The sequence below is a fragment of the Lycium ferocissimum genome, chromosome 10 (assembly GCF_029784015.1).
Source record: "Lycium ferocissimum isolate CSIRO_LF1 chromosome 10, AGI_CSIRO_Lferr_CH_V1, whole genome shotgun sequence".
NCBI lineage: Eukaryota > Viridiplantae > Streptophyta > Magnoliopsida > Solanales > Solanaceae > Lycium > Lycium ferocissimum.
The window spans coordinates 12,563,859-12,584,188 of record NC_081351.1 but is presented as its reverse complement, the minus strand read 5'-3'; the positions used below and the strand labels follow the sequence as shown (position 1 = coordinate 12,584,188).

Below are 20,330 nucleotides of genomic sequence, written 5' to 3'. Positions count from 1 at the left end.
CGGGCATAAAATAAAAAATAATTTCGCAAGGCGATTTGGGGTGCGTGTATGCGGATCGGTATACACTCGCCCAGGACAAACTAAAGTTATCTTGGATCATAACTAAAGTCTCCCCGTAAAATGTGAACTTTTCCTTAAGGCATAGTTTAGTTATGCCTTATGGGGTAGACTTTTAGGCATAACCAAAAGTATGCCTCATAAGGCGAGAAAGCTTTCCTTAAGGCATAAACTTTGTCTTATAAAGCAAACTTTTAGTTATGCCTTAAGGAAAAGTTCCGCCTTATGGGGCATACTTTTAGTTATGTCTTATGGGACACACTTTTAGTTCAGGCATAACTAAAAGTATGACCCATAAGGCGGAACTTTTCCTTCCATAAGGCGGAACTTTTCCTTAAGGCATAACTAAAAGTATGCCCCATAAGGCGGAACTTTTCCTCAAGGCATAACTAAAAGTATGTCCCATAAGGTAAACTTTTCCTCAAGGCATAACTAGAAGTATGTCCCATAAGGCGAAACTTTTCCTTAAGGCATAACTAAAAGTTTGCCTTGAAAAGTAAAAAAAATAAAATATATGCCTTAAGGCAAAGTCAGCCCCCTCTGACAAACTTTTAGTTAAGCATTACTAAAAGTCTGTCGGAGGGGGCAGAGCGAAATTCAAACTCTACCTTACGAATTTTTTAAAAATCTTTGATTGAGCGGGGGGTTTAAACCCGAAACTTGTAAATTTTAGGCGAAAGGCAAAATTTAAAGACCAGCAATTTAAGGGGCAAAATTTAAAGAACGCCCCAAAAGAAGGGCAGTTCGACTTTCTGCTTCCGCATCCAGTTAAAGAACTGCTAGCAAAACCAAAAGTACAACCTAGGTATAGACTATATAACCGTGGTGCTAATTTAACCAACCTTGTATCTGCGTTTATATTTTGAGACTCAGGAAACTAATGGTAAACAATGTTTTAAAAGGCAGTTCTGGGACTCGCCCCGGGGTGGGGCACTAGCAAAATGCCCCAGGGCTCACGTGCGGGGCTTAATTCCTGTGAGGCTTACGCCCTAAACACACCTAACGCCCAACGCTCGGGGCTCGCCTAACAGTTCTTACACAATTATATGTTAAATTCGTTAATTAAAACCGTTGACCTTCATAATTCTTTAACAAATGATTGATACTTAATAATTTTTCATTTACCGAAATAAGAAGATTGGGTATAACTCAAATAACAAGTGGTAGTATTGCATATTTACTATATGAGAACACTGTGAGGGTGAATATCACTTAATATTTCTTTTAAGAATACATAACCGAATTGTGAATTTTCACTTGTCATTGTGTCACACCCCGACCTTACTAGGGTGTGATGGGCACCCGACCCCACATCCGGAGCCGAGCGAACCCACAGACTCTTACTACGCACATAATTTTTTTTTTTTTTTCAAATCTCAAAACTGAATAATCATGAAATACATAATGAAACTTATAAGTCTGACAAAATCTGTCATTATACAAGATTTACTACATAATACCATTCGACATGTCGGCTGATGGAGCCGCTGACGGATCGACATATCATACCCACGACGCTCGTCGCAAAGTCTCTATCACGGATCCGTAAAATCATATCGACGAACTCGACTCGGCATACTCGGGAAAATGGAGCTTGCCATCTCCGCCGGAACATCTTCTATAATCACATCGGCCATCTGGGAGTACCTGCGCGGCATGAAACGCAGCCCCCGAAGACAGGGGGTCAGTACGGAAAATGTACTGAGTACGTAAGGCATGCAATACAAATAAACAAAACTATAACTGAAACAGACGGAACTATCAAGTAAATACATATTACTCGAACCGACACTTACCTTTCGGACACAACTCATACATACTGTTTCCATATAGCCAAAAGGAGTACGGAAAGTAAATGGTCAAGCAAAGTACCTAAAATGCTTATTTGCACAAATCACGGATCGCGTCAGAAGAGGTACGAAAACACGGTGATGTGAACCCGTGCGAGTGACGTACGTTAACATTCGTATGAGATCATATATCGACGGAATATCAAACGTACGGAATATTCGGATGAAATCATGTTCCGGACGGATACCATATAACGGACGAACTTACATACAAATCGTACGTATATCGACATATATCGGACGAGTACGAACGTGCGAAGGCTCAGAGGATAACATATATCGGACAGAATACAGAATGCATGTCAAAATCATAAATCACATATGTGTATGACGTGTCCCAGCCCTACGATGAGGGACTCGGCGAATAAAATCATGTATAACAGAATCAGATGTCATATGTGCCAATAACGTGTCCCGGCCCTTTATTAAGGGACTCGGTAGATAAAATCATGCATCTTTAATCATTGTACATAACGTGTCCCGCCCTCTGCGGGTCTCGGTGAATAATAATCATGTGCCATCCGGCCACCATCCCCATAACATCACATCATAGTCACATACGTATAACGTGTCCCGGCCCGCAAGTACGAGGGACTCGGTGAATAATGCGGAAAGTGCGCACGAGAACATGTCCCGGCCGGGACTCAGTGAATCAGAATCGTATCGTGACGTACACACGAGATCATAACATGCCCTGGCCCGGGACTCAGTGAAAGATACATTGAGTCGCGCACGAGCAGAGTAGTGCAGAAACATATGCATATGAAATCAGACTCGATGAATACATACGCTTATTAACATCGAAGATTCGTAACAAATTCGGGTTCTTCCGGTTAAGCATCGGAGAGTTATAAGCATTTAACATACGTAAACCTCTTCGGCTTTCCAAGCGATCCGAGGTCGTGTATGGAGAACATTAAGACTTACAGAGAGTATTCATATCAACTTACTTATATCCAATGCTTATATATCATTCTTACGTTTGCATACTTATATCGGATTTTCTATTTTCAGAACATTTACGACGATCGCTTATATCAAAATATTCATATCAAACTCATTCTTATCGGAGCGTTTATATTCGAATAGTCTAATCGTAATACCCATATCGGGGTTACCGGATACTTATAACAAACTCAAATCATTAGTCCAAAATTTCCATTGTTTAACGAACGGAATTAAGGCAAATAGTACTATACACTTAGGTCTTGAGGGTGTGGTCCCACCTCGAGTCAAATCGGATAACGGACCTAAAAACGTGGTCATTATGTCTATTAGGTCATCCTCGAAGATTTCAAAACATTCCACTCTTTTGTTCCAAAAGTTATAAGCATTTAACATTTCTTGCACTAAAGTGTAAACTAATTAGTTCAATTTTTTGAATGAATAGTAACTAAATTCAATCTCGGATTTCTAGATTTAGAGTGGCCCCGAGGCTCATGTTCAAGCCTAGTACATCTAAGACATGCCAAAGAAGAAAAAGGGAAGCCTTACATACCTTTCGGACGTCTTATGCTCGTCCAATCTCGAATCCCGTTTCGCCCAGAATTTGCAAATGGTCATGTTTACCAATTGTCGATAGTAGACTTTTGCTTTCAAATCTTCCATCCTTCTCTTGTCTACAAAAATTTGGGCAGCATCTCCTCTGTAATTACTCCGTCCCGAGAATATGGCTCGGCCCAGTATCAACAACCATGCACTAACAACATCATTTATGCAAGTATAAAAGAACATTCCAACATTGCATCAACTTCATCATCAACCTACAACCATCTTCCATTCCATTTCTAAACATTAAACTTTCATTTTTCATCATAGATTCCGCAACAACATCAACTAAAATATTAAGTGAAATCAACTCACTATAACTTGCCGCAACATCATCATTCTCGGCCACAACACAACACACACATTCCCATGGAATTTCATGCATTATTACCCATTTCTACACATTTCAACAACAACCAACTTACTACATATATTTAATTCATTCTTCCTACACAACACACACATGCATAGTTTCACATATTCATCCATTCTTTCATCCTTCAACATCTACAAATCATCCACAACATCAACAACAATCAAAATACCAAACAAAACAATTAAATCATTGCCCTTGCAACCCTCCATGCACACGGCCACACATCCATCTCCACAACACACAAGATTTCCATACTTTCCATTCATTTCTACATACTATAACATAAACCAAATCTTCATAACCCATAAGAGAGAATGAAATCATACCTTTCTTCTTCAACTTCTTCACTTGAGTAAAATTGTGAGTTTGCCAAGATGAATGATTTTCTTGCCTCAATAATCATACCATGTTGAAGAGGGCCTTCCAATTACTAAGAAACCTAAGAGAAAACAATTTTTAAAAACACTTCCTCCATGGGTCATGTTCGGCTGCTCCATAGCCGAACACACCCCTCTCTCTTTCATTCTCTTTCTTTTCTTTTCTTGAATGCTAAATGATGAATTAGCCTTATTTATTTATTTCTCTCCACCATCTTCTTGTATTTATTTTTAAGCCCCTCATGTATAGAAATATGATCACATGACCTTGTTTACTTTTTCTCCAAGTTTCTTGAATCTTCCATGCACAAGACTAATGAATCACATGCAAGCATGCATAATTTATTCATGTGGGCTTGGTCCGTGCCTTACTTGGCCGGCCACACACACACATTTGGGCCTCCTTCTCTCTTTTTTTTTTCAAGCCCAATTATTTCATGTCCAAAATTTCTTTGTAATTCATAAACTATTTTCCAAATTCCAAGTTCGCCCTTATCATTCCATGCCAATAATAATATTCATAAGCGGCTTGCGCATTAAAACAAAACCAGAAAATGGCCTTACCCTTAACTTCCCGCAATCATCCTAAAATTTTCCAACGTACAAAATGCGGGATATAACACATTGGTCTTTTGTCCTATGTATCAAAATTATCATATTTTATTATTTCTGTATTTGAAAGTAATTTTATTTTTATTCATGAAGGAGTTACGTTTCAATTATACTACTGATAAAGTTGTTTATAGGGAGATAAAATGAATAGTATGATAGTAATATTGTTTTAACAAATTGTGATTTTTTCATTGTTTGAAAGTTAAGATGTTAGAGTTGATTTGCATTTCATAATAGCTTTTATTTCATTGTATTGTTTATACTTGTAAGTTTATATTATATATAATTACAAATTGTAAGTGACGTATAATGGATTGCTTTGATTAACTTTTTGTGAGGATCGCGTGCGCGCGCGCGCACACACATATATATATTTCATTTATTTACACTTTTCTTTTATTTTTTATGTAATTTTACCTATTTAAAAATATTTATTATAATTATATTATTTTATGAAATACAAAAAATTAAATACGCCCCGCTCGCTCGGACTTACGCACCTTACGCCGTAGCACGTAGGTAAAATCGCCTCTCTCTCCCGCCTTTTTAAACACTTGTGGTAAAAGAAAAAGGAACTTAGCCACATCAAGGGGTTGTCGAAACCAACCCAATGGTCCCGAATCCAAACACTAATATAGAATACACTACTTATTATTCAGATTCTGTGTAACTTTAATCAAATGTTGTGACTGACGACTCTTCCGTCTCTTCCTCTTCTTAAATATCTGCTACTCCCCGCAGCCCCCCTTTCACTTTTACTTATTTACTATTTTAAAAATAAATTTTTATTTTTATTTATCTACGTTCGTATATTAATAAAAAATAAATTTGTTTTTTCTATTTTATCCTTAATTAATTATTCATTTTAAATTATTTTTCAAATTCAATATAATCATTCATCAATTAATATGAATATTATGATAAAATATGCACTTCACGTGGAGGGAGTATAATTTGAGCATACACCTCATTATTGTCTCCCTTTATATATCTTCTTATTATTCTTGTCAAAACCCAGAGGGAGTATAATTTGAGCATATACTTTATTATTGTCTTTCCCTTTATATATCTTCTTATTATTCTTGTCAAAACCCATTTACAGATACCCAAAAATTCTTTACAATGTTAGGAGGAATTCGTGAGGCAAGTGGATCACAAAACAGCCTTGAGATCAACGATCTTGCTCGTTTTGCTGTTAATGAACACAATAAAAAACAGGTTCCTTTTTTTTTCTTTTTCTTTTCCCTGTTTGTGCATTTGATTGTGTTTGTTCTTTTAATTTTGAAATGGGTTTGTCAAGATTTCCTCTGGTTTTATGTTTTATTGTTAATACTTGTGTTGTTTTACTTAAAACGAAAGAAAACTGTTAAATAGAAAAAAGATCAATCAAGCTATTAATCCACTACGTGTCGATTTCAAATTAGATGAACTCTCAATTTAATGCAAAGGGGCATTATCAGACATTATAATTTTTAAAGTTGCAGGTTCATATCTACTATTATTGTAAATTTTTGTGGATTTTCTCATTAATTTGTGCTCCGCGTCGGAAGTACTGGTTTAGATGAAACCGCTAAGATCAAGCTACATCTGCCAGAGGCGGAGTCAGGATTTGAAGCTTGTGGGTTTGGGGTTTTAATTCTTTAAAGTTATTGGGTTCTAAATTAATAATTTATACATATTTAACAAAAAACCTGATACAAATATATGGTAGTGGATTCGGCCGAACCCACACCCAAAGGGCTGGCTCCGCCCCTGTCAGTAACGTGTAGATAGTACTTTTTTAAAAAGAAAATAATACTATGTATATGCCTTAAAAAAAAAATATGCAAAATATATACACTATACCTTGAAAATAATGCAGAAGCCTTAAAATCCCAACAATCCCAGATCTAAACTCATATACAAGCCGCATTGTGATAATATACAATACTTGTTTCTGTATAGTTTAAAGCTACTAAGCTAAGAGCTGAGATTAAAGAAAGTTACTCACTGGGTACAACTTTTAAGATAAATCGCTTGATTCCTAGTTCTGGCACTCTCTATTTTTTGGTAGCTAAATTGACCAATTTGCGTCCACACATGTAATAAAATTAATTTAATCATTTTAAAAGGTAACAATTTTTTATGCTGAATAACATCGTTTTAGTAGTAATGATTTTAAACTTTTACTCATTAATCATCAAAAGAAAAATAAGTTAAATGATTTAAGCCTTGAGCTAAGGATATTTCAACCAGATTTTATCTCTTTGAATCTTGAATGTTTGAATTGTTTCTCATAGTATGGGACAAAGAGAGTAGTTTATAAGTTGATAAACTAATTCAGATAAGCTTATTTATGTTTAGTTAGTGCTCTTTTGAGAGAGGAGAAATAACAAAATAAGTATTTTAGTCCTTTTTTTTTTTTTTTTTTTTTTTTTTTTGGGATAACCGTGGTGTTCAGGCCCGTTTGCTGACACCCCAACTAATTCCACGAGATACCCGGTACCTGTAACTTTGTCTACCGTGGCTTGAACAAATGAAAAGAAATTATCCAGTGTTCTTGCTTCTACTAGGAGTTGAAGACCTTATGGTTCTCTATTCACTTCATTGACCATTAGGTCGCGCCCTTGGATTTGAACCTGACCTTACGTCACCTAGTATTTTAGTATTTTTTTTGAGGCAATGATTTATGTTTTTAACCAATTTAGCATGTCCGAAATATATACAACTTTTGCAAGTGTGTCTGTATGTGATTAAGCATGTAAAAGGGACAACCTTTCATCTTCTTTGCACTTCCTTATGACTCAGATTAACTTCAGCACTCATGGGTCACTATTTCTTGCTTTTTGAACAATATTCTATAACAGAACACTCTTTTGGAGTTTGGAAAGGTTGTGAATGTGAAGGAACAAGTGGTTGCTGGAACCATGTACTATATAACACTGGAGGCGACTGAAGGTGGTAAGAAGAAAGCATATGAAGCCAAGGTCTGGGTGAAGTCATGGGAGAACTTCAAGCAAGTCGAAGACTTCAAGCTTATAGGGGATGCCGCTAGTTCTTAACAAGTGCCAAGTGATGTATGCCTCTTGTGTATGTGAAAATAAAGCTGACATATTTCAGCTTATCGGTATTTGAATATCCTAAAGTAAGTTTTAAGTAACGGGTAATTGTAACAATGTTCCTTCATATGATGTGATCCTCCCATAGGATAGTTCTATGCCATATCTTGTATACGGTGTACTGCTTTCCCATTGCTAATATATCTGAGAAGCATAAGCAATTGCCAATTTTATTTGTGAAGTTAGCACAGGCGGCAGGTTCATGGCTTGCATAAATATGGCCATATTGACTGCGTTCAGGTCACAACTAAGTGTTCTATTCTTTGTCTAGGCTGTTAACTTGCCTTAGTGTTGCATACTCAACCATTTTGTTTTTGATTGTCCTTCTATAAGTTGGTACATTCTGTGACGTACACAGGTTGAGGAATTATAACTGTTCATATAGGTCAACCAGTTCGTTTCTGAATGCCCGTCCATAGGTTGGGCTGGATGGATCTCAATTTTTGTATTCATTCCTTTTGTTTATATGGTGTCATGAATCATGTAGGTTTACTTCTTTTGTGCTTATCCTCACATTGCAGGTTTTAGACATTCGGTACATCAAACTATAGAAATGCTAAAAACTCATTTGTAGTAGTAGATTCTGTTACAGTTGCGTTCTCAGCTTTTTCTGGCTATGTGAAATGTGTAGTCCTCCACTTCCGCATCGTCCAAGAACATGATAATTAGGCTAGGGAAATGATAATATATATAACTAAAGACCTTTCCTGTTGTGAATTTAGTAGCATATTGTTTTAGTCATGATACTGTTGAATAGTTTACAATGCTTTTTTCTACTGAATAAAACCAAGTTGATTTGGCAGTGCAGTAATTGTTTTCTTGTCTCCACTATGGACTTCTTGATCTGACCTATAGAAGGCAGAGATTATTCTGCTAAAAAGTATCATATAAATCTTGCCAACGACCTCTCTTCATGCCATTAACTTCTTATGACAAGAGGATAGTGCTCTAGCATACTTTCATTTCCATTGACTATGACATGTTTCCTTAGATGCACCGTGTGTATTCTGAATGTGTCACACATTACTTGGAAACTTTTTCTTTTGACTTTTGTGCTAACCAGAGGAGGTGCTACAACTGGCGAAGGGTGATTAGTTGAACACCCTTTGCCGAAAAGTTACACTGTGTATATAGGTCAAATATTATTTCCTATGCGTATAGATTTTGAGCAAATAAAGCTTTTGACTTACGAGTATGATAAGTAATTTGTGGTGTATGTGCTTGTGTTGTATGAACAAAAACTGTTTGAATAAGCTTTTGGCATCTTATTAGAAACTTGAGATCAATAAACTATGAACTGACAAAAGGCTCTCCAGCTTACAAGCTCGTTTATTAAATACAAGTTATGTACTTCCGATTCTTCTGAATTACATGAGAATCTTGTGTGATTATTGTACAAGAAATAGCATCCAGATTGATTTGATTAAGAGATAGATTAATTTACCCGTGGTCTCGGTGTTGAGACTAAGACTACCACTCTACCAGGAGACCTGTCCTGTCGAACAGGCGTGGTATTGCTGGGTTTGACAACAGAGTGACTAAAGTGGAAATGTGTGGTGGTTCTTGAGTGGACTAATCCTTTTGAAGAGAAAGACCTCTTTAGCTTAGCGAGGCAGTATTTTCATGAATAAGGAGAAAGACTAAGGACCAGCAAAAGTGCTTGAATTTGATGTTAGGTATTGGTTTCTTTTCCCTGTTGATGTTTGTTGTCCGTGTTAGCGGAAAATGTTTTGTTCCTAAAACATTTTGTTTTATACATTACTTTTGTTCCTAACAAAAGTAGTGAAGACAGAAGTTCAAGTTTTGGGGGAAAGAAAAAGACAATCTCAAGTTTGGTACCAATAATACTACTTTTATACATAAAACCCAAATTGAGCCAATGAAACTGCTTGCGACCTATGAGATTGTCCACTCTCAAAATGACAGGACTTAGGTATTCCTTTTTATTTTCTTGTTCTCAATTTTCCTCTTTTCATATTATCTTTTTTCCAGTAATAATTGTGGAGTACTGGGCAAAATGTGGGAGTTTTTTTTTTTTTTTTAATTATTATTGGAAAATACCACCTGTCTTCTTTTTATTATTGATAAATAAAATACCATCTCCATCTTGATAATAGATTGGAACTTATTTTTCTTCAAAAGAAATTGAAATTTGCAACTTTGGAAAATAGAAGCAAGAGTCATAAGGACGTCTTTAGTTTTCCATGCAAAATTACTATGCAGGGTTTCCACCTGTCAATATTAGAGGCAGCAAACTCAACCTATTTTTAGTAACCTGTCCAACCCCGCCAAATTTAATGAACTGGATTATGCTTATTTGTTAACTCGATACGACGAATTGAATTCAAAATGATTCATCTAACTATTGAGTCAAAATAGTGTAACCCTATGGTTTAATATGCTGTCAAATCTAAGCATAAAAAATAAAGTTTGGAGATTGAGGATTATGCAAATTTGAAAGAACTTAGCTAACAATTGAAAAGAAATACATTACCGTTCACTTCTTTTATTACAAAAAGCAAAATAGAAAGAAGGGAAGTTGGCTCATACTCCGCGTGGTTGGACTTAAACCCTTTCTTTGACCCATCTTGACCCAAGCAAACTTTAGACAGGTAGGATCATGACGTGTTTATCGATTTGACCGGTTTTGATCCAACTCACCCATTTGCCACCTTTACCTATCAACTAGTCTAGCTTGACACAGCATATTAACCTCTAGTGAGTGAGATCCTTTTTTAGCAACATGAAATTGATTGACTGAATTTTATTTTTATTTTTTGAATAGTGCATCCAAAGAGAAAGGATGAGATTACAGGAATAGTCCTCATTGAACATTACATTTACAGCTGCAAACTTATCCTACTGCTTCAATCTGTAGGCTCTGAGCCTAAGACTTTCCAAAAGATGTGGAGAACTCAGGTTGATCACCACAATTGCTACCTGAAACAGGTTCCACATACCACTGATTTGCTGGTCGAGTGATGAAACTAGCTTCTGCAAAATTCATAATGACTTATATATCAGAGAGAGCACAACTACACAGTGATATACAATATGCACAAACGATTGGGTAGTACAAATTCATCAACAATCCAAAGCAAGAATCTTGCTTCTTCACTATAGCGTAACTAGGGTATGGTTGCAGCAAGAACAGTGAAATCTTAACAGAGGCGGAGCTAGGATTTTAACTTTATGGGTGCTGGATTTTAGAATGACAACTTCAACTGATAATAATTGGGTTCTAAGTGTACATATTAAATGAATTTCTTAACACAAATATACTATCTGAGCAAAAGTTACTGGGTCAGCCGAACCAGTATTCGGACTTCTAGTTCCACCCCTGCTTATGGAGAGTGACTGATGATTAAGCGATGGGCAATTCGGGTTTTAATTTCACATGTAGTTGCTAAATTTAACCCACTATGACCGTAAACTCGCAAAACTGTTTTTGTCAGAGTAAAAGTTAACTTTACTTATTATAATAGTACACCATAAAACTATATTTTTGTTTTATGATATGGGAACCCGCAGCTGCTACCCTTCGGGTGGGCACAGGGTAAACCCAGCTCCTGTGCAATAGCACGCAAACCACACAGGAGAGATAACCCGCACTAGGCAAGGCCCGTGCTTCGAGCTCGACCCAGAAGGCAAATTCCCTGCTGTCGTAGGTAGGGGGTTTCGAACCTGAGACCTATTATGAAAGCCCCATGCTCAGCCAATTGAGTCACCCTTACAGGTACACAGCAAATACAAATAATATCCCAATTTTTTTAAATTTTTTTTTACACCATAAAACTATATGTTGTCGCATTCAAGTAACTGAACTATGTGTGAATTACTCAGCAAATACAAATGATATCCCAAAATTTTATGAGAGCAACAAATTGCTTAAAGCCTTCAACAAATTGAACTATTTAAATGTCATGTATGTATTCCTATTGAGAAAGATCAGGAAAGAGATCGCAATCCACTCCGAAACTCTAACTGCCACCCTAGTTCATCCTATCCTACTTAAGAGCCCAGCTTAATCTTTTTTCTTTATGGACAACTGAGGGCCAGCAGGAGCACCGTTTGAACTCGGTGGACAATGAGCCCGCCCCTCTAGCCTTCGCCTATCCTACTTAAGAGCCTAGCTTAATCATTTTTCTTTGTGAATCACCGAGGGCCAGCTAGAGCATGGTTTGAACACGGTGGATAATTAACCCTCCCTTCTACCCTTTCGCCTATCCTACTTAAGAGTTAATCTAAATGAGTTAGAATACTAGAATGTAGACTAACTAGATGCAGATTGCCTTATCATGTAGTCGCGTTGTTTGTTATTTACCTGACAAGAAGACATCCTTGTATTCTTCATCGTCGTAGACAAATTGTGGTGGGTCTGGAGAGCCAACCCCTACTATTGTGCTTCCACTGCATTTCAGTTTTGGAATTAGTAACAGTCTCAAACTAAGGATAAATTGCAGGAATAAGACGACATTAAGTATCTGTCCTGTCAGAGACAACAAGGAGATAAAATTTCTCTTCAGCCACGAGCTATAGCTTGCAGGAGCATGGCTATTTGACAACTTATACAACTAAAAGTAGACACTAAAAACGTGTTAACATATTTTGCTAATGTAGTGATTTTTTCATAATACCTTAGATATTAGGATTACAATTTAAGTTAGTGCACCTAAATAAAAAGTTAAGTTAGTGAAAACGCTCAAGAATGAATATCATTTTCACTCAATCTCACATCACTAGAAACTTTAACCATTCAGCTTAAATGTTGAGTTCAGTAGTTGAAAATGTTACATAAAGAAGTTCCCCTACAGATCTCATAAAAGCCCCTTACAACTTGTTATGATGATAAAGTCGACAAGTTATGACTTTATATTTCTATTAGAGCTAGTAATGGTTGGTTCAGGGACCATAACGACGAATGCAAATAACTTCTTCCATGTGAGATCTAACTCCAACAATGGCTAACACTGTTAATTTCATTTTTTCATATTGCCCAACATGTCTAATCCACATTGACTCACCCATCTGCTTGAAAACCTTTAAGTACAAGCTAAAAGGGTTAGAGCTAATAGCATGTGGCCTATCTTCTGGGAAGCCAAAAGTTTTTTATTTATATTTTAAACAAGTGCTTATTTTAGAAAGTTGAGGTGTCGCTTTTGAGTAATAGCAGAAGCTATTATTCAGAACTAAGAACAGTGGCTCTTGCCTAGATGCACTTTAGGAACATTGGCCAAGCACAAAATACTGCTCTAATATTGGCAGTAGTACTTTTCAAATTTAATTAGCCAAACACAAACCGCTAATCTCCAAAGGTACTTTTCGAGATGTACTTTTCAAAATAAGCAGATTTTGGAAGCTTGGCCAAACAGGCTATAGGACAATCTAGGAAAGAGATATCAAAAATATGAGCCAGGCTAAGGCAAAAGCATACCTTCCAGACATGAAGACTGCATCATATTGTCCTCGGCCTGCAGCAATTACTCGCTGTTTTAACCTTTTAAGAGATGGAAGAACTTCAAAGGCAGGAGGTTCTGCAAGAAATATTATCAATTTCAAATGAGCGTAATTCTGAGCAAAAAAATTCTTCAAAGTGTAAGATCCACGCTGCTGATTTCCCAATGGATGCATATTTAAATACATACTGATTCCCAAGTCACATATGCATACTCAATGACATAGGATGGAAAATAACCTATTCTTTCAAAAAGGCAAGCATGAAAAGAAAGAACTGGTAAAAAGAAGAGCAGTCTATTTCATGTGTTTGATTTTAGCAGTCTAGTTTTGAATCTAGTCGACCTAGCTAGCTGAAACAATCACTTGCTGCAACAAAATAGGACAAGGAAACACTAAAAACTAATCTTCTATTTACTTCGCACAACATAAAACTGAAATTGGTAATTGACAAGCAGACTCCTAGAAAAGGATATGAAATATGTTTCACTAATGTGTTTGAAAGTAATCAACCATTATAAGGAGAAAAGTTTTCAGATTCACGTTGCATGATTGCAATCAATTAAGCGAAGTTCTCATTTTTCACAGACTAAATAAGGAAAGAAGCTAGAGTAGAGAAAGAAAGATTAGTCCTTTCCTCAGTGAAACCGGGGAATGAAGAGAGTGCGGTTTCAAAGTTGCATTTCTAAGTAGGCGTTTGGCCATAGATTCCAAGTATTTTTTACTTTATTTGGAATTTATAAAGTTGGAATTGAAGATAGAGTTGCGTTTGGTTATACTTTTTATAAAGGAGAAGAGAGCACTTTATTTGGAATTTATGAAGATGGACTTAGAAAACAGGTTTTGAGCACTTCTCCAAATTTGGAACTTAACTCCAAGTTGGATTTGGGAGTTTCATAACCAAACACTGATTCTTAAATAAAGTGAAAAATTATTCCAAAAGAAAGTGAATATTTTTCATGGCTAAACGGCTTACTGATGACTGATCAGCACCAAGACGATGCAGTTGGAAGGAATTGATATTGGCATTTAGTCATTAGCATAGCCACCCTACACACCTGAAGTGGACTAAGCAACTATAAGAAAGTTATCCTATTTGTCGAGCAAGGCCATTAGGAAAGTTACTTCAGATCACATGAATTTAGAAATACACACACACACACACACAGAGATATATATGTGTCACTGTGTATTTTGATAAGGTATTGAACCAATGTTGAGGTGTCTAATCTTCATTTCGTACCTAAATCATTGACACACACATCTTGAGATATTCCACTAGTTGAGATCTTCTCCAGCAAGCTCAAGGGATCAACCTTACTAGACAGATCCAACTGAAAACGCTGTCAAACCAAATTTCTCTTAGACTTTGATAACCAAGATCATATAGATTCATCCCAAACTTGTTCACTAACTTCATTTTGTATCACCTTGTAAACTTCAGCAGTAGAGCATTCCTGTTGAGGCTTTATAAGAACCATTGGAATGTCAAATGGTATGGGTGATGGGATATCTTGAACAACCTGAACAAACAAATGCATATTTCCATAATTTGAATTTATACGAGACAATGAGATGTAAGAACTTTCTAGCAATTTACAAGCCATTCTCATGCATTGACCACTGTTTCAGCTCACATGCACCCTTTTTTTTATATATCAAAAAACTTGTAACTATGGAAGGCTTCGACAAGAAGCTAAAGATAGAAACTAAGTTCGGCAAAAAGTTCGAGAATTCTTTCCTCACCGTCATTTTGCAAAATTTCAATTTTCCATCCAATTTGACTTTGTGATTTCCATGTGGAATCTCAGGCCATTTTTGGTCAAATTTACAACCTATTGAGTGACTATCACACTACTCATTAACAGTAATGATAATTTATATGACATAAGCTATATCTCCTTTTTGCATGCCTTTTTTTTTTTTTTTTTTAAATTTAGAGAAGCACAAGGTTATTTGACCCTATTTGTCTGAATTAATTATACTTGTACCTCTCACCTAGCACATAATAAACATGCTTACTGGTTCGACATTATTCTTTCATGTGAAAGGATGGAATTGCAAAAGAAGTCCAAAGATCTCTTGCTAATTGCAAAATAAGGAATATGTCTAAGGTTTCCATGCAATACATCAACTCCTTGAATTATATTCCATCTGGAAATCATTAGAAATTATACTTCTCATGTGAAAGGAAGGAGTGGAAAAAGGTGCCAAATTTGACGTTAATACATTTAACTTACGACATTAAAGTGTGGATGCAACCTAAGTTGCAATTGAATCAAGTTGCTAGTCACTTCTCATAAAATTTCTTTTGGAAATGATAATGAATTTGAAGTATTGCTAAAGGATTTAAAGCAGAACAACTAGTCTTAGTGTAAACTTAAGTAACCGTACGCACTAGTAAGAGTCAGATGACCTTCTTAGTGTAAACTTAAGTAACCGTACGCACTAGTAAGAGTCAGATGACCTCATTTACCCTTTAGGGTGAGTTTGGTATAGAGGAAAATGTTTTCCAATTTTCCCATGTTTGGTTGGTCAAAATGATCTGGAAAATATTTTCTCTACGAAAACAAGTTCCTTATAAATGAGTACAATGACTTCCATAATGGAAGTAGGGAAAACAAGTTCGATAAGTGACATTCCAAGTTCATTGTCTCCTCCCCACCCACCCAACGCCCCCACCCCCACCCCTTGACCATCCCACCCATCCCCGAACCCTCACTCCCCACCCTATCCCACCCCCATAGTGTTTTGTTAGATGCTCTTGGAATGATATTATTTTTGCTTACTTACCAAACACCAGAAAAATAAGTAAGAAACCCTATTTTCCAAGAAAACATTTTCCAAGGAAAACATTTCCTTCGTACCAAACACAACCTTAGTCTAGTCTCATCGCTGTACATACGGCTTTCCACCCAACCTCTTTTTCTTTTGGTTCTCCTTTTGGAATACGGTTATGGCTTTCCACCCAACTGAGCAGATACTGATTAACAGAAATAGAGATCCAAAGAGATGCAAGGAAAACCACAAGATCTCATACACAAACGGAAGGTATAAGACATTTGGAAGCAAGTGCTAGGTAAAAAGCATACCTCACCCCTACCCGTACAGTAGGCTGCTCCATGAGAGAAAAAGAAAGGAATATCAGAACCAATCTCACCAGACCACTCTTGGAGCTCCTTTTCAGTGGCAATACAACCACTGAATTGATTTGCTGCCCACAGAGTTGTTGCAGCATTACTGCTCCCACCACCAAGACCAGCACCAGTAGGCACCTTCTTATCAAGATGAATCTGGCCAGAGAAATAGCTAATAAAGTCAAAACAGTTGCAATATATCCAAAAGCTATTCCAAACTGATTAAAGATTTTACCCAGAAGTGTTTGTCTGTTCCAGTCTTTTTCCTATATAGATTGAGGGCCTTTATAATCTGCAAGAGAGGGGAAAAATCGTGAACTTACCAATCAGATCATTAAAATTGATAAGTATGAGGATAACCATGTTAGCTTCTTCCTTTACCAAATTTTTCTCGTCGAGTGGAACTCCAGCAACATTAGTAGATAAACGATCCTTTGACTTCGATGGTGACAGCGAGAACTTTATTTTATCTCCTAGACTAATTACCTGAGGAACAAAAAGGCTCATCATTTCATAGCCTATAATATACCTAATAATTAATTCATCAAAAGCTTCATTATTAAATACCACATTAACAGGAACTTGCAATATAGAGTAATATAGCATAATTCCAATGGGAATCTTTCAAGCATTACGATATTCTGATTTCTCACCAGATAAAAAAACGAAGTTGAACACTTACATGAAAGAGAGATGCCAAATCATGATATCCGTCGTCCCTCTTGCCTGTTATTCTCAAGAAAACATTTACCTAACAGCAGAAAAAGCCAGCAGATTTTCCAAAAGAAAAGAAAACTTTAAGGGTAAATCCACAAAGGAGTGTTGATACTTAAAGAATTGAAACTTGATTAACTTACCTTACAAGGAGAAAAAAGAGTAAGTCTTGATAGCCCAGCCTCCCTATCCACTTCATCAGCTAATCTATTGAACTTCTCTTCAGGGTTATATGTTATCTAAGTACCCCCCACAACAAAATTCAGTCAAAGCTCAAAACTTTTTACACAATTACAGCTCGAAAAAAGAAAAAAAGAAAAAAAGAAAAAAAAACAAATTCAAACTCAGCAGGGAATAAAATTCACAAAAAAGCCAAACTTTTTTATAAAGTCAAATCCAAACTATGACAATATACAGGATTATATGTTATCTAAGCACCCCCACTACAAAATTTAGACAAAGCTCAAAACTTTCTACACAATTACAACAGAAGAAAAAAAACAAGAAAATCAAATTCAAACCCCGCATAGAATAAAATTCAGAAAAAAAAAAAAAAACCTTGTTATAACTTATTAAACTTCTCCAGGGTTATATGTTATCTAAACACCCCCACAACAAAATTCAGACAAAGCTCAAAGCTTTTCACACAATTACAGCTCAAATGAAAAAATAAACAATAACAACACACCCAGTATATTCCCACACGTGGGGTCTGCGGAGGGTAAAGCGTACGCAAACCTTACTCCTATCTCATAGAGATACAGAGGCTGTTTCCGGAAGACACTCGGCTCGAGTAACACATAACAAAAAAAAAAATAAACATGAAAATCAAATTCAAACCCAGTAGAGAATAAAATTCACAAAAAACACCAAACAGTTTATACTTCTCTTCAGGGTTATATGTTATCTAAGCACCCCACAACAAAATTCAGACAAACCTCAAAACTTTTTACACAATTACAGCTCAAATGAAGAAAAGAAAACAAGAAAAATATCAAACTCAAACTCAGCAGAGAATAAAATTCACAAAAAACAAACTTTTTTATAAAGTATTGCCAAACTATGACAAAAAAAAAAAGAGGGTTACCTCAACTTGTTTTCTGCTAGTTGTTGAATCTGAAGCCTTAACAATAACAAAATTGCTTCTACCAAACTGAGAATTCTTGTTAAAATAAGATGAACCATGTGTCCTATTTGACCAAGATTGAGAAAAGTTGCTATTTTTAAAAGAACCAATATGGGGTTTGACATTATTACAAGAACTGTAAAACTGATAACTACAAAGAATATTACAGGAAGACATGGCTAAAGTGGTTCCACTATGCTATTTTCTGCCGAAATTTAAGTGAAATAAAAGCAAAATTTGAACTATATGATTCAATTCTTTAACCCCATTCTGAAAAATTCAATTTTTTTTTTTTTTTTTTTTTTACTGTGGTGAGATGAACTAACTAAAGGGTATATGTATATCTTATTTTTTTGTGTACAAAAGTTACCAGTTTTCACTTTTCAGGTAGGTAGGACAAGCAAGGGGAAAAAAGGATTTCAAGAAATGTGTTTCATGTTTTTATTATGTTTTTAAAGGTTCTTGACTTATTCAATCTTGTATTGAAGAATTTGTAATATGGAAAGAAAGATTGATGCTCTTATGTAAAGGGTTAATGGAAATTTTTAGAGAAAATGGAGTTCAAAATAAAAGTCAACTGTCTGGTCAATTCACTATAGGTTTGTAAGTTTTTTTTTAATATTTTTTTTTTTAATTTTTGTTTTACATAGGGTTGAAATAGGGAGGGGATTACAACGTGGAGATTCGAATCTTCACCAACAAAGTGAAAGTTCAGGTAATAAACCAACTGAACTACTAGATCCCTACTTTTGAAAGGTTAAATTTGAGTAGGTAATGAAAGGAGATATATTCAGACAAATAATGTTTGATCGTTATAAGTGTTTGGCCAAACTTCTAAAAATCAGTTATTTAAAAAAGACATTTTTTAAAAAAATGTATTTTTTGTGAGAAGTAGTTTGAGTGTGGTCAATAAATTTAAAAGCACTTTTGAGCAGCAATTAGTATTTGGCTAAATTTTTAAAAAATGTATTTTTTAAAAGTGTTTACGGGAAAAAACTATTTTTTAAACTTCTGAAAAACAACTTCTGCTATTTTTAAAAGCACTTATTTTCTCCCAAAAATTTGGCCGAATACCTCACGTTTTTAATATAATCGCCTTTTAAAAAAAAAACAGTATTAATACGGGTGTTCGCGGGTCGGTTTGGGGGGTTTTTGGTCAAAACCAAAACCAAACCAACTTAGTCGGTTTTCTAAATATTAAAACCAATCCAAACCAAATATAATATACATTTATCGGTTTGGTTGTTGTCGGTTTTGGTTTTGGTTATTCGGTTTTAGCCATACATAAATATATACTCTTGCCTTCTTTTTCTGCTATGTATTATTTCTTCACATTAGACAAACAAATGAAGTGACAATTTTTATTAGGAATGTAACATCATTTCGTTAAATATATTCAGAACAAGTTAAATATATTTAACTATACAGTGTTTTATAATATATTATATGTAAGTTAAAATACTCAAAAGTTAAAGATTCCTGAATATTTATCTTTCTATGGCACAAGAAAGATTGGCTAATCCTTATGGAAGAAAATTTGTGACTAAATTTCGTGAATTTCATGGTAATTTCTATTTAATTTGGTATATTATGTATATACATAATTATAAAAATTATGTATATAATTTGTCGGCTCGGTTCAATTTTATTTTAATAAAACCAAAATCAATCCAAATATTATCGATTTTTAAAAATTTAAAACCGAACCAACCCAAACCCAAAAAAGTATTTATTTAATCTGTTTAGTTAGGTTTTCAATTTGGATAGATTTTTAACCAAACCATGAACACCCTTACTTTTAACCTCCCGAAAACTTGGCCAACCATGCTATGAGTCATTACATTATTAACTATAATAGGATTTTCAGTACTCCTGAAAAATAATAGTAGAGGTTTCACAACGCTGTCTAAATTGTCTGCTCAAAGAATGTTCCAAATAAAATCTAATGAAGTAACAATAATAAAGATATCATTGATTCGAA

The 20,330-nt window shown here is 35.4% G+C and overlaps 2 protein-coding genes across 2 annotated transcripts; one reads left to right on the top strand and one right to left on the bottom strand.

Moving 5' to 3' along the window:
• Positions 1–5,876: 5,876 nt before the first annotated feature.
• Positions 5,877–8,086, top strand: LOC132032489 (cysteine proteinase inhibitor A). The gene is made up of 2 exons (XM_059422113.1): positions 5,877–6,038; positions 7,667–8,086. Exons 1-2 carry the CDS (start codon positions 5,943–5,945, stop codon positions 7,859–7,861), a joined length of 291 nt encoding a protein of 96 aa, XP_059278096.1. The 5' UTR covers positions 5,877–5,942; the 3' UTR covers positions 7,862–8,086.
• A 2,581-nt stretch (positions 8,087–10,667) lies between these two features.
• On the bottom strand, positions 10,668–18,818 carry LOC132032488 (4-diphosphocytidyl-2-C-methyl-D-erythritol kinase, chloroplastic/chromoplastic). The gene is made up of 11 exons (XM_059422112.1): positions 18,311–18,818; positions 17,367–17,462; positions 17,192–17,260; positions 16,891–16,995; positions 16,745–16,801; positions 16,465–16,665; positions 14,803–14,895; positions 14,616–14,715; positions 13,353–13,452; positions 12,243–12,328; positions 10,668–10,912 (listed from the first exon to the last, which is right to left on the bottom strand). Exons 1-11 carry the CDS (start codon positions 18,524–18,526, stop codon positions 10,806–10,808), a joined length of 1,230 nt encoding a protein of 409 aa, XP_059278095.1. The 5' UTR covers positions 18,527–18,818; the 3' UTR covers positions 10,668–10,805.
• Between the last annotated feature and the right edge of the window lie 1,512 nt (positions 18,819–20,330).